Source organism: Styela clava, chromosome 12, assembly GCF_964204865.1.
Source record: "Styela clava chromosome 12, kaStyClav1.hap1.2, whole genome shotgun sequence".
Lineage (NCBI taxonomy): Eukaryota > Metazoa > Chordata > Ascidiacea > Stolidobranchia > Styelidae > Styela > Styela clava.
The window spans coordinates 5,183,367-5,197,781 of NC_135261.1; the positions used below are offsets into that span (position 1 = coordinate 5,183,367).

Genomic DNA, 14,415 nt, shown 5'->3' on the forward strand with positions numbered 1-14,415 from the left:
AGTATTTCTTCGATTAGTATTTCGACGACGACATGGGGAGTTGGCTATTGTTTCCTACATTTTTTATTGGCTGAAAATTATTCAAAACAATCCAGTTCGGGTTTGCAGAATTTTTCGGATCGAGACCGCAGTTTCTGTTTTGGAGGAACCCTTAACTTTCGATCGATAAGTCTTCGGTCTCTGACCGATATTCTCGTTTTTACTTTGTGACATCGATATATGTCATATGGCTGGTTTTCGGTCGCCATTATTATTATTATTATATCGCCTCTGCCTGCTGGCCAGAGGCCCAGAGCCCTGTTCTTTCAACTTATTTTATTTAAGAAAATCGAGCATCTTGTGGATTAGTGGTAGATTGTAGTAGGACCCGCATAAAAGATAGATCGTTTGTAATATTTTTTTCTCGTGCCCGGAAGCATAGAGTAAATTGTAATCTATCTCCTATAGGCTATGTCACATACTTTAGTAGGCTATGTGGTCTCCGTATTCCAATATTCATTGAGATCAGTAATTTGAGCCATATTTCCTTTCACAGTATCTTTGTTTGAGTATCATAGATTACTAACAGAATAAAAGCATGTTAAATTATCTGTGGTTGTTATGTAGTATAATGAGATGGGGCATAGCTGATTTCAAAAAGAAGAAGATGTTTGACACATGGAGTTAAAACATGCATAAGTTTAAAAAGGATGCGAAGCGGAATTGGATCATATCTGGGAAGCTCAATGAGGTAAGTGGAATTAAGTAGGAAGGGCGGTTTGCGGATGGAAATAGGACGGCGAAAGGGCGACGAAAGCATTGCATAAACATGACGTGCCCTCTGCAAAAGTATGGCAAATACTAAATAGAGGTCATAAAAGGGGTCATAGGAACGACGAAAGCACTCCATCCAATTAATCATCATCCAAAGTCATCCAATTAATAGTGCTGGGAATGGTTAATCGGTTAACTGAGGGTAACTTCAAGTTACGATTTATTTTGGCCGTTAACTAACATCTCAGGTGTAAATCTCCTGTACACGTCCTGATATTGTCTACAGTTTCTGCATGGTTAGTCACAAGCCACTTGACATTTAATACAGCAATTAAACAAATTAAAATAAATCAAAAAAAAACAGTTCAGAACAATATGACGTGCAAGTCAGATGTAGCAAGCAAGCAAAATCCTGTTTCAATATAGAAAAATTACTTGGCGCAAAAAAACTCAAGAGCTTCAAACAGTAGGATGCGAACCTAGAAAGTTGTTACCATTCACAGAGTTTCTACATTAAAACTAATGCATGAGTTTGCGAACTTTTCAACCTTCTCGCGTCTAGTATTCATTTCTTTCTATTATTTTAAAAAAATAGTGAATCAGAAGAGTATTCTGTGCGAAATACAGATTCTTGCTTTCTGAATATTTTTCAGGAAAGCAGATTTTTTTGCAAGCAGGGGCTAAATTAAGCAGACAGCATTCAAACCGACTAAAAATAACATTAAAAGCAAAACACGTTCAGCATTGGTTGTATATAAAGTTCGAGTGCTGTGAAGGAAGAGGTTAATATTGAATTCGGTATGAATGTTAATATTAAAAACGGTTTCGGGTACCATTAATAGTATATAGTACAATACGAAATTGAGATACAAACTCTCATTCTGTCAGTACATCGGGATTTAAGCAGGATTATAGTGATTGGGCCAACTAGGGATTGCAAAATTTACTTCTATGTTTTATTCATTTTTTCTTGTTTTCTAATTTTATTTTTTCTTTTCTAATTTCTCTCAGAAGTTTATATTTTTCTTCAATATTCTTGCATTTTGCGTGTTTTGTAACATAACCTTCGGCCCTATTGAAAAGACTCAGGGCTTTTTTCTTTTCTTTTTTTTTTTCTGACGCTAAGACGATAAATCTCCCTTGGGTATAAATCAACTCTGAATACACAATATGCTTCGCTGGCTTGGAATATATGGTCTTGAGATTGCCAATAGCACCGACCACTCTTTTTAATGCAGCTTCAATATAACCACGTTTAAACTCAAATAACGCTATATCGCGCTGAGCTTTGGCAATTCCCGAAGTTTCGGAAGTATTTGCGCCACTGGCTTCTGTCCAACCAGCCAAAATTGCATCCAGTGTTGGAATGATAAAATCTTTTGTCATATCATTTGGTTTTGTATTTTTGTCCCCATCTTCATCTTTTGGATTTGCTTCATTGTCGTCACCCTTCATTGCTTTGGGAATGGAAAGATTGAGTATAGCCGTAATGAGTTCAGGCAAAACTTTGTTCTTATCCTCTTCCTTGCAAAAAATAGCGCATATACGATAATAGATAGCAACTCGTATATTCATAGTCTTTTCTTTGGCCTTTTTTTCTGTTGCTGCCATATTCTTTATATTTTCTGCCATATTCTTTATATCTTCCATCCGGGGGTTCAACAATGTTTCAATAGTTTCTGTTGCGTTACTTATTGCATCCTGCACCGCTGCCTTATCTTTCGAGGACCAAGCTAAGCACTCCGCAATGTCAAGTAGGGTTGCAACATGTTTGTTACCTCCGTAATGATTTTTCAGATCTTCTAGATGTTCAAGTGCTTTTTCGTATTTGCGTCGTCTCATTAGACTTTTTACATATTCTGTAAATAACATAATCAAAAGTTTGCTCAGATTAATTTTGACTCTCGTGCTAATTTTGTTATAACATGAGTGCAGTGAGACGAATTTCAAAAGTCATTGGTCTGAAAACCACATTATAACAAAACGTTAACACTGTTTAATACAGAGGTTCTCAGCCTGGGATTCGCGAACCCTCAGGGTTTTAAGGGAAGATTTCCAGGGGTACTTGGATGGCAGTTGAGTTTTCACGTGCTGCTATTTTGTAATATCCTTTATTACCGTAAACATGCTTGCCGATTAAAACTCAGTGTAGATTTTCACTGATCTTGCGTTGTTGTGACGCAACAATATGAAATCCACGGCTTTGCAGCCAAACTGTGAATTATCAGAAGGCATTGTGCTGCAAGCATTGCAGAAATTGTTATACCAATTGAAACTTAAAAAGAAAATTTCAGGAATTTTTTAGTTAGAGGCGGGAGACAAGGACAGTAACATCAACACGAAGACATAATTTAATTACAGAGGGAATGGTAGCAGAAAATCTTCGTTAGTCAACATACAGTATTACAACTCTGTTTGGCGTCTGATTACTGGGGGTTCGAGTTGATTATTTTGTGACTCGGGGGTACTTAACGAGAAAAAGGAAAGAATCCCTGGTTTAATATATTATGACTTCTCATTAATGCTACTCAATACAATATACAGAAAGTTACTCTTAAGTCGAAAAACTATTTCAATTCTCATAACATAGAGTAAAAAGGCAAAAAACCTACCATTTAGTTTAAACTCTATATATTCTTCATTGGTCTTTAATTTCTTCTGAGACCCTCCATCATCAGACGCATTTGATGCTCGCTTTGGTGGCTTCTCTTTTTCCAATTCTAAAACATGAAAAAATTATATGTTTGTTGAACAAACTATTATTTATATTGTGATCAAAAATACTGAAATACAATTATACTACAAAGTCTATATCCGTAAATATTACTATGGAACTCATTTCGACATATTAGATGGTTTGAAAACATGGGCAAAACTGACTTGAGAATTGGGATTTGTCTATACTGTATATAAAAATGTTAGGATTTTAGCATAAGTTTGCAGCACGTTCATCAGGTACCTGGGAATGGAAATCAATTCCAGATGAGTATGATAAATAAATCCAATTATTCCATTTTCTTTAAATTGTTGCTTTTGGAAAAATCTGTGTGCGAAATGACTATTCTGTGTTATTCAATTTTAAAATTCGTTGTTCCCGTAATCCGTATAATCATGTGTCTGTGTCTAGCACATGTACAATCTGCTTGTATGGTCAAAACTTACTTTGCTTTTGCTTCCCGTTTGTTTCTGATGTCGGTAACTCAGGAGGTGCTTTACCATCTGTATATTCATCAGTGTGATCTACGTCCTCGATTATCCCCTCATTATCGTTTTTCATTTCTCCTGTGGACAATTGAGAGTAAAATCAATTTAAATAGATTAGGTCAGGGATTCCCAAAGTGGGCGATATCGCCCCCCGGTGGGCGAAAACGATACAGAGGGGGTCGAAGGGGGCGATGTTGCAAAACCTGTATTTGTAGGTTTGAATCATGTGGGCGATTATCACACCCGAAAAGATTGCTGGACTCGTCTTCGCAGTAAGATACGGTAGTTTGCGTATCCCAGTGGTCGGCTAAATACGGCCGGAGTAAAATAACCTGGCCCGGGACGCTTCACTGAATGGACCTTTCCTCGACCTTTGACTCCGGAAAATTCTTCCTATACTTAACCATTTTAAAATTTTCGATGCTTATTCTAAAAGTGGTTTCGCGAATTGTTGCTTGTAAAATGGGGTATTTGTTCCAAACTATCATTCTAATTCATATCTAACAATCTGTTTTTTAAAAGTACCGGTAAAGAGTTTTAGCCAAGTCTATCACAGCTATTTCTATACTAATTTTTGATTACTGTAACTAAACTGAAACTCCTAGAAGGACAAAGTGATCATTGACTTGTTTGATTTATATTTAAATTTCCGAATAAAACAACTGAAACTACTGTATATAATTAAAAAACGCGAAAATGAGGTAATGTTCACAACCACGCCTGAAAATCTGTCTGAGTGAGAAACGTGTCTGAGCGGATGCGAAAGGGGAAATTGTTACGTTTATTACTTATCGATTTTAATCGGTAAGTATGTTGATAGGTATTTGTCTGTATGTTTGTTTGTCTGTTTGTCAATCTGTTAGATGCACGCGATATCTCACGAAAGCGAGATTGAATCCAGATTTTGCATGTGCATTCATCATATGTCGTACCAGAAGCCTATTGATTTTGGATGATTTATGTCGTATAATTAGCGAGTTATCAATTAATTAGTGATGGGACACAAGGTGTCACTATGGAGTAAGAGCGCTGTTTTGGGGGCTCCACTAACTTTCGATCGATAAGTTTTCGGTCTCTGACCGATATTCTCGTCTTTGCATCTTGCTGATTGCCAATGTTAAGAGGTAAACGAGAATATCGGTCGGAGACCGAAGACTTATCGATCGAAAGTTAGGGGATCCCCAAAACAGAAACTGCGGTTTCGATCCTTTCACTATGACTCAATAGTGACACCGCGTGTCCCATCAGTAATTAATAACTAACTAATTATAAGGCATAATCCATCCAAAATCAATCTGGTCCGAGATATGATGAATACACATGCAAAATTTGGAGCAGATTCAACCTCGCTTTCGTGAGATATCGCGTAACATACGAAAGTGTCTAACAGACAAATACCTATCAACATACTTACCGATCAAGATCGATAAGTAACAAGGAAGTCTATGACCGAGGAAACATCCAAGCGGCGGTTTTGACGATGAATTGATTTTATTTAAAATCTACGCTCAAGGAGTAAATTACATTTTTTACGTAACAGAATTTATCGTGAGACATGTTTAGACTAAATTTTATTATATCCTAAAAAATTCTACTGAACAGCTACTCGTTTAACGAGTCTACAATTTAATTATAATTAGACAATAGGAAACACGCAGAAAAGTTGATGCGGAGTTCAAGGGTTCAATAGCGCAGTAAATATTCGAATATATTGCGATGCAATAAAGAAATAAAAATCATATTCTATTCGAGAGATTCATCACCGCTTAATTTTTGTAAGAATGTATCTTCTTAAAGAAAATCTTTATCAAAATTTCCCAAACCATGCAAAAATATTCACTTCGATGTTCGAAAGTACATATTTGTGCGAACAATTACTTTCGAAAATGAAAATTACAATGAACAAGCAAGGAACTAGGATTAGTGATGCCCATTTAGAATATGTTCCAATCTTGTCGTCGTAAAGCTATCAAGCGTAAATCAGGCTTGTCCATGGGGCAGATTTTTCTGTCCCATTCCCATCCCATAGCAATTATGCCTGTCCCATCCCATTGGAATAAATAAAATTGTTAAATTTAGGGTTAGCGTCTATTAAATAGGACTACATGTACGAAGATACATGCAAAACAACAAAATTTACAAACTTTGTTAACTTTATAATCATAACTATTATACATGTTTCCATCAGCCCTTTCACGAAGTATATTGTTAATGCTGAATATATTTTGCTCTTTATAGCAAACAAGAGAGCTATGTTAAAAAATATGTACCCGAAACTCTTATCAAATTGTTTTACCATCATTTCCTCGAAAATCATACGGTTTTCGTGTCCCATGGGAAATACAAATGTGTGCTGTCCCATCCCATGGGACGTTTCCCACGGACAAGCCTGAACGTAATACAGCAACAAGACAGTGTCACATTAAATCTCTTTGTAATAATTTTTTAATAAGACGACTGAATTCACGAATTGTCGCAGTTTCCGCGCGCTGTTCCGTTTTTAACTTTCAAAAAATATATGCGAGCGCCAAACGACTAGCAACCCTAAATTTTGTCCCGCGAGCGACATAAAATTTGCCGACCCCTGGGCCGTATCCGATAAATGGTCACGGCTTCTTCCACATCCGAGTGCACAAATCCAAAACAAATGGCTGATTAATTCTATGGATGGAGGCCGTGGTAGGATGGGGAATCGGGGATGAATTTTACCGAAGACCGTTATATGTCATGTATTTTGGTGCAGGTCATCAGTCTGTAGGGACGAACGAGATGTACGAAATTAATTATTAGGAAGTTTAGAAAAATTAACTTTGTTTTCATTATTTTAATGTGAAATGGGGTGAATTTAAGAAGTTAAATGCTATAAGGCAAGAGTACACGGCGGTTTATGAGTGGGTAAAAACCTGAATTCTTTCATTCCCGACCTCTTATATGATGAAAAGGGGATTTTCAGCCGTGCTACTATTGCTATCAAACCAACAAAATCCGCCTTTCCGTTAGTAAACGGGGTAATTTTAGATATAATAAGAAACTGGCTGAAAAACACCAAGCTCATCCATCTCATTAAAAAACACTATGGACTATGCGTTGTCTTCTCATTTGGTCTGTAATATATTCGTTTCTGGCTTTACATTTTTTGTAGTGTCGGGGGGGCGATGGAGATGTATAAACTACTGTAGGGGGCGATGGTACGAAAAAGTTTAGGAACCACTGGATTAGGTGACCAATTATGGATTTGTGTGGATCAGCCGAGCCCACTTTTTATCTGGATTTGTCTTTCTTTCATCGTCCGAATTTGAGTCAACGCATGGTTAAAGCGTAAATATAAAAACCGACTGTCGAATTTCCAATAACTGGGTGTGGGCCCTGCAGATATGAAATTTCGTTTATCGAACATTTTCGTATAGTTATTTATTATTTGCCGTTTAGAGAGCATGTTTCGCTTTCTGCGTATGCAGGTATTAGGTCTTATTAGTTATTACTATTGAAAAGTCGCAAAAGTGACTGCTGTGTTTAATAGTTTAACCTCGACAACTCTAATTAATGAATGATTCTTGATTGTTAATGATTCTTTTTTTGCCTCTGCATAGTTAGGGCTGATTAGAGTTAGGGATAATGTAGAGATCGAGCTTACGTGAATTGCATTGATAAAGTACCCGCTCCACCAACTTCAGTTATTTCTACCCACCCAGACTGACCAAATTTCGAACGAGTTTTGTTTCACCGCTTCCTATGATGCGCAATAGATTACTTTGAGTAAACATGTATGTATACTTAAAAGTTGGCTAACCGCGTTATGATGTCTATGACGATTGAGTTGGAAGAGGCTTAATCACTCGCAAATGTAGTCATTTTAATTGAAATACTAATGCTCGCAATTTCAATATATCCGTATGAGTCGACCGTGAAATATGAACCTCAGAATATCAAAATATCTTACCAGTGGGTTGTATAACAGACTGCCTGAAATTTTGTGGTTCGCTATCGCCCTCTAGTGGAACATGGGAAGACGTACGGTTGTGTGGTGGATCCACAAAGGGTCTGCCACCATTATTCTGATCTTGATCGTTTGGTCGTCGATTCTGCTGGTCGATTTCTTAAAAATTAAACAGCAGTTATATTATTACCATTCTGCCCTCTAATATCAAATGTTAACTGGTTTAAACCTGTTCATTTGAATACGTAAAAGGTTTTTGTTGTCAGGAAACATTTCTTTTCTATTTCCGCTTTATATCTAATTTGTTCTACCGCTATCTTAGACGTGACTGATGTGAAACAATTTGGGCGATTGGCTTCAATGTCAGAAAATAATTATAAAAAGAATATTGTTTTTCGCATAAAAGATATTATTTTAAATTGCTCTTAGAAACTATGTAATCATTGATAAATATGTTCCAACAAAATGCAACGTTTTCACTATTCGTTAAAAATTAGATATTGATTTGGCGTAGAGAGTCCATTCGTTAAAGATTTGAATATGAATTTGTCGTAGGACGGTCGTGTATCTTAAATTTCTCAACTAACTGGGGGCAGTGTTGGCAATAGAAGTTCCTTTCAATTTACTATATTTTGAACGCCGTCCTCATTTTGTTTCGTCTCCGCCGAGCTATAATGATGGCTAATTTTGATCTCTAATTCTAATTGTATAGCCAAATATGTTTCATATTTTGTAGCTTTGATAGCAATAAAATACGAGATTTCGGATCATAACTCAATGACAAGTAGAAAAAATATATGTTCCAACTAAAATCAATTTCTCATATTTTGACAAACTTTATTTTTAAATACAACATTTTATCTCACTGCATTTGCGTCCGTCAATTCGCTACCCATAATTGTTAAAAAGTTATAAACGTTCAATATTTCGAATTATTTTATTGTCCTGCCAATACGGCGCCGCGAACCTCCCGGGTGAGAGAGCAACTTCGCACAGAGACGTCAGGGTTCAAAGAGTTAATATTGTGGTATTGGGTATTGTAGCCTTGGGCCCCTATGACGATCGTCGTAGTTATTGCCGTTTGTGCATGTAGTTTTCATATTTAATCATTATTAACTACTTCCTCATGTAGTCACTATTTTCTAATAGCGTTATCATTGCCGTTTCCTGTCAGTTTCTTGTCGATTTAGGCCTTTGGAGCGCTATCATATGCAGTGTACCCTTTAAGAAAATATAACACTGAGCAAATGTTTGTTTTACTGAGCATGAATATTTAAACGCTGAGCAGAGTCCTAAATGTTTTACAAACTATGTGATTCTTTAATTTTTCATTTTTTTAAGTCAACTATTTTTTCACAATAACTGTGTATGTCATGGAACATCTGTATGCCTAAAGCTGACAAAAAGCAAAGAGAAAAAGCATGTGGGGTAGGTTTTAAAGGTTTGGCAGATCACGAAATAAGAATATTTGACTTTATGTCTTATCCGCAAACAAAGTTACTACTGAGTTTAAAGTTTATCGCTCGAATATGAATTTTTATACCAGTAATATGTTAATAACGAGAAACTGGTCTTGAAAGAATTGTTAAAAAATTAGAGTCAAAGATATATATGAAGATATATTGGAATAACAAACTATTTTACCATGGTTTTCTGGCGCTCTATCTCCCTCGGCTTGTTGGGAGAAAGGCGGAAGCGGAAGGTCATCTGGAGGGTTTCCGCCATCGTGATTCTGATTGTTTGCTCCTCCATGCTGTGGATCGTTTCCTTAGAATATCACATAGGTAATGATATTGTTATTTTGGGATATATAATGTGAACTGGTTCAATCACAAAATTATTGAAGGTCAGAAAATGTAAAATATTGTTATTTTCAAATATAGAAATAGTTCATTGAAAATGATTTGTAGCCATGGTGGGGTCTTTAAAATTGAGACTATGAAGATAATATTCTTTCACTTCAAAGTACTACCACTGGATTAGCCGGTCCACACGCTGTAAGAGTTGTGGAATTTTTCATGATTTTATGTCCGGTTTAAAAAATTCTCGATTAGTTAGTTGTTTCTGACGGTGCTGATTGCAGTTTTCTCTACTTACCCTTAATTTCTCTAACGTAGTCAATCCTAATGTGCTCCATTAGAGAAATTATTATATATATCAATTATTCTCATCCAAATTTTATTTAACTGCACATCATACCTTGTAGTGGTGTGTTTTGCTGCGTACCAAAGTTAATAAAAATGTTCGTGCCTTGTTGGTTGGTTGAGGCTATTTGACTACCGTTTGCGCCACCTGAAAATATTACACCATTTGTGCTAACCTTGGTTTTTCATAAATCCCATCTTTATATGTTTACCTTGATAAATTATGTATATATATATATATATATCCCAACAAAGGCAACATTCTAAGTGGGTGTGGAGGGGCCCTCAATATGTGGGGTATGAAGACGCGGTCTAAATCGGAACTGGGTAATAAAAAAAGGTTTGAAACCACTGTTGTCGAGTCAAATATAACTTTTGTTCTAAACGTCCTAGATTACTTAAACTTTTGGTTACAAACATGCACGAACAGAAGTTCAAGTAATTAATGAATTATTTTCGTCTTTGTAGATGTAATAGATAACGTAACTTTTGTACAAAGCGCCCTGGATTACTGAAACTTTTGGGTACAATCATGCACATACATAAGTTCGAGTGTGAAATAAATTATTTTAGTAGTAATAATTAAGAATTTCATGAGTTTTTCGGGAGTCACGCTGTAATAATAACACACAAAACAATAACTCTTGAATATATGAGTTATGAATAAAATATCATGCTTCAGCACAACTTACGTTGGCTTAGTAGACTGTTAACCAATACTTTATTCACAATATGGCAATGTTACATAAAATCAAAATATAATATTACTTATTATCACCTGTATTTACCGCCACATTCCGTCCACCGGCTTGGCCAATATTCTGTTGAGCCATTTTAAAGGAAGAAACTTTTTGAAGAAGATATAACAATTCTACCAGAAGAAAGGATGTTACAGAAGCCAGAAAATATCTATACAGTACAATAAAGTCTAAACATCTGTAAGATCTGAATATATTCGAATAGTTATAACAATATTGAATAAAACCAAATCAGTTTATCTGTATTTTTCTCTAAATGTAAGACAATCCGATCCTTAGAACCTAATTCTCCGATTTTCTGTTTCATTACTATCAATACTTGATCGGTGACATTGTCATAGTATCGCATTTTGGCGCCAAATATATAACCAGGAAAGAGAACGCGAACTATTTGAACGGGAGTGGTTTGCGCGCGACGTCGTTGATTGGACGCGCTGAATATTTAAATATTCCGAGCAGCCTCAATGGCCTAGTGATAAGGACGTTTTACCCAACTATATTAGAATCGCAGGCTCAATTTCCGAGCTTCACATCCCATCCGAAATGTATAAAATAAGCCGCCAGTGCCAAACAGAGACGATTCCGGTACTTCCAAAAGATAGTGACTTCTTGCATATCAGTGACAACTTTCTATTACATAACGCTCGACTTTCAGTGAAAGCTTATTAGCCTGATCTAGGATATAAGAAGATAAAAATTTTCTACTCAGCTTCGTTTTAAACAAGTTTATTTGACGCTCATGCTACTTCTTCAAGCTATCAACGAAATATTCCCTAAGGAAAACCTTACAAATATCGACTCATATTCACTCACACTGTCAATACACGTCACAATTAAATATTTACTAAATACCTTTCACGAGCGTTTCCACTAAAAAGAAACATAGTGAGACGACGAGCAGTATCAATTTTTGTATATCATTAAATGAAACAAAACATCACCTGTAGATTACATAAGTACATGATACAAATTAGTGAAAGGCACGCGGAGTATGTCGCATATTATTTCTGAATTCCATTGTCATAAACTGACTTATCATTATAGAGCTCATAACAAATTACTCTCAAAAGGTTTGTCGACTCGAATTCAATTCAACTTAATGTAACAAATAGTCCAGATTATCAACTCAAACAGACTGATTACCAGACTTTATCTATCATTCCAACGCTTGACTACTCGCAAAAATTTTGTGGTTTCTTCCAAATCGAATATCCTTCACAGAAATAAATATAACGGCCGAACTTCAAAATTATAAGAAACAACGGCAAATATCGATTTACCATTTAATTTGTTTAATACGAACGCCACGTGCATTGCTACTGCCTCACCGCTCCAAGTAAAGTTAATTTCTACTGAATATAAAAGTTGATTTGTGGTATCCTGCTCACTCGAAGCGTTACATCGGTGATATTCCGCCTTTAAGAGAAGAGTTTCACTTTACTGTAGAGTCTGTGTAGACAAACAAGAACGCTAAGCAAATATAACCTCGAGTCACGAGCGTCGTATATTCACGTTCGAAGATTAAAAGATATTTGTTCTAACAATATTGAAAAATAGAGATCAGCGGCGAATTTGTAGCGCTATGAAAGGTAGTTAGCTATGACTCAAGTCTTTTTCCATGCCCGCTATACCATCCAGAATGCGGCGAGGCACGAATTGCCTCTCTTTCATTGTTTTATTTCTCTACATTGCCGTAGGAGGGGGTTTGCGTAATCTGGTTTGGACTGATATATCGCCCATTGCGTAATCTGACTTCGACTAAATATATCGCTCAATGGGTCAAATTTGACTATTTTTGGCTGGCTCCGAGCACCCCAGTTCACGTGACCCTGTTGTGGTATGTCTCCGGTCTGACTGCTGTTAAGGATGGAACGCGTTTTTTCGACTGATATCTGTTCATAGACGTTAATATCTGCTGAGAAATAAACTTCTTTACCCGAGTCATCGATTCACCAGACAATCGAACTGTTTGGATTTGCAGCACATAAATCTACTGACGATTGCACTGACTTGCTTATTTGTGAAACTGCACCGCTGCATTAGGCAATGCCCCGACCAGAACGATTGCGGCCCTCCAAAAAATATTCCTTAGATTTCGTTAGATATCAGTGGCTGCTTGGGATGGGACTAATTCATATCGAATGACCTGAATAGGCCGCTTTAAAAGAACAAAACATTTTTAACTTCCAATAGCCTTTGATGCATAAATCCTTATTCAAAATGAAAATGCCATAAGCCTCGCCTAAGCATCAAAGGTTTTTTGAGCTTCCCTCCAATTAGCGCATAATCTGTATACGTTTCAATATCACGGCTATTCCAGTCTCATTATTCTGGAAATAACAATGTGACGCTTAGTCTAATACTCACCGTATTCGATCAACGAGATATTTTCATATGCTCAAATACTTCCGAGCGTTTCCACTAAAAAGAAACACAGTGAGACGACGAGCAGTATAATCATTAAATGAAACAAAACATCACCTGTAGATTACATAAGAATGATACAAATTAGTGGAAGGCACTCGGAATCTGTCGCATATTATTTGTAAATTCCATTGTCATAAACTGACTTATCATTATAGAGCTCATAAGAAATTACTCTCAAAAAGTATCGACTCGAATTCAATTCAACCCAATGTAACAAATAGTCCAGATTATCAACTCAAACAGTCAGACTGATTACCAGACTTTATCTATCATTCCAACGCTTGACTACTCGCGAAAATTTTGTGGTTTCTTCCAAATCGAATGTCCTTCACAGAAATAAATATAACGGCCGAACTTCAAAATTATAAGCAACAACGGCAAATATCAATTTACCATTTAATTTGTTTAATACGAACGCCACGTGCATTGCTACTGCCTCACCGCTTTAAGTAAAGTTAATTTCTACTAAATATAAAAGTTGATTTGTTGTATCCTGCTCACTCGAAGCGTTACATCGGTGATATCCGGCCTTTAAGAGAAGAGTTTCACTTTACTGTAGTGTAGAGTCTGTGTAGACAAACAAGAACGCTAAGCAAATATAATCTTAAGTCACGAGCGTCGTATATTCACGTTCGAAGATTAAAAGATATTTGTTCTAACAATATTGAAAAATAGAGATCAGCGGCGAATTTGTAGCGCTATGAAAGGTAGTTAGCTATGACTCAAGTCTTTTTCCATGCCCGCTATACCATCCAGAATGCGGCGAGGCACGAATTGCCTCTCTTTCATTGTTTTATTTCTCTACATTGCCGTAGGAGGGGGTTTGCGTAATCTGGTTTGGACTGATATATCGCCCATTGCGTAATCTGACCTCGACTAAATATATCGCTCAATGGGTCCAATTTGACTATTTTTGGCTGGCTCCGAGCACCCCAGTTCACGTGACCCTGTTGTGGTATGTCTCCGGTCTGACTGCTGTTAAGGATGGGACGCGTTTTTTCGACTGATATCTGTTCATAGACGGTAATATCTGCTGAGAAATAAACTTCCTTACCCGAGATTCACCAGACAATCGAACTGTTTGGCTTTGCAGCACATAAATCTACTGACGATTGCACTGACTTGCTTATTTGTGAAACTGCACCGCTGCATTAGGCAATGCCCGACCAGAACGATTGCGGCCCTCCAAAAA

At 36.6% G+C, this 14,415-nt stretch overlaps 1 protein-coding gene across 1 annotated transcript; it reads right to left on the reverse strand.

The window, feature by feature from the left end:
- Positions 1 to 601: 601 nt before the first annotated feature.
- LOC120330026 (uncharacterized) lies at positions 602 to 10,967 on the reverse strand. The gene is made up of 7 exons (XM_078118732.1): positions 10,817 to 10,967; positions 10,094 to 10,186; positions 9,539 to 9,661; positions 7,898 to 8,053; positions 3,916 to 4,035; positions 3,366 to 3,473; positions 602 to 2,612 (listed from the first exon to the last, which is right to left on the reverse strand). The coding sequence occupies exons 1-7, from the start codon at positions 10,869 to 10,871 to the stop codon at positions 1,714 to 1,716; spliced, it is 1,554 nt and encodes a 517-aa protein (XP_077974858.1). The 5' UTR covers positions 10,872 to 10,967; the 3' UTR covers positions 602 to 1,713.
- Between the last annotated feature and the right edge of the window lie 3,448 nt (positions 10,968 to 14,415).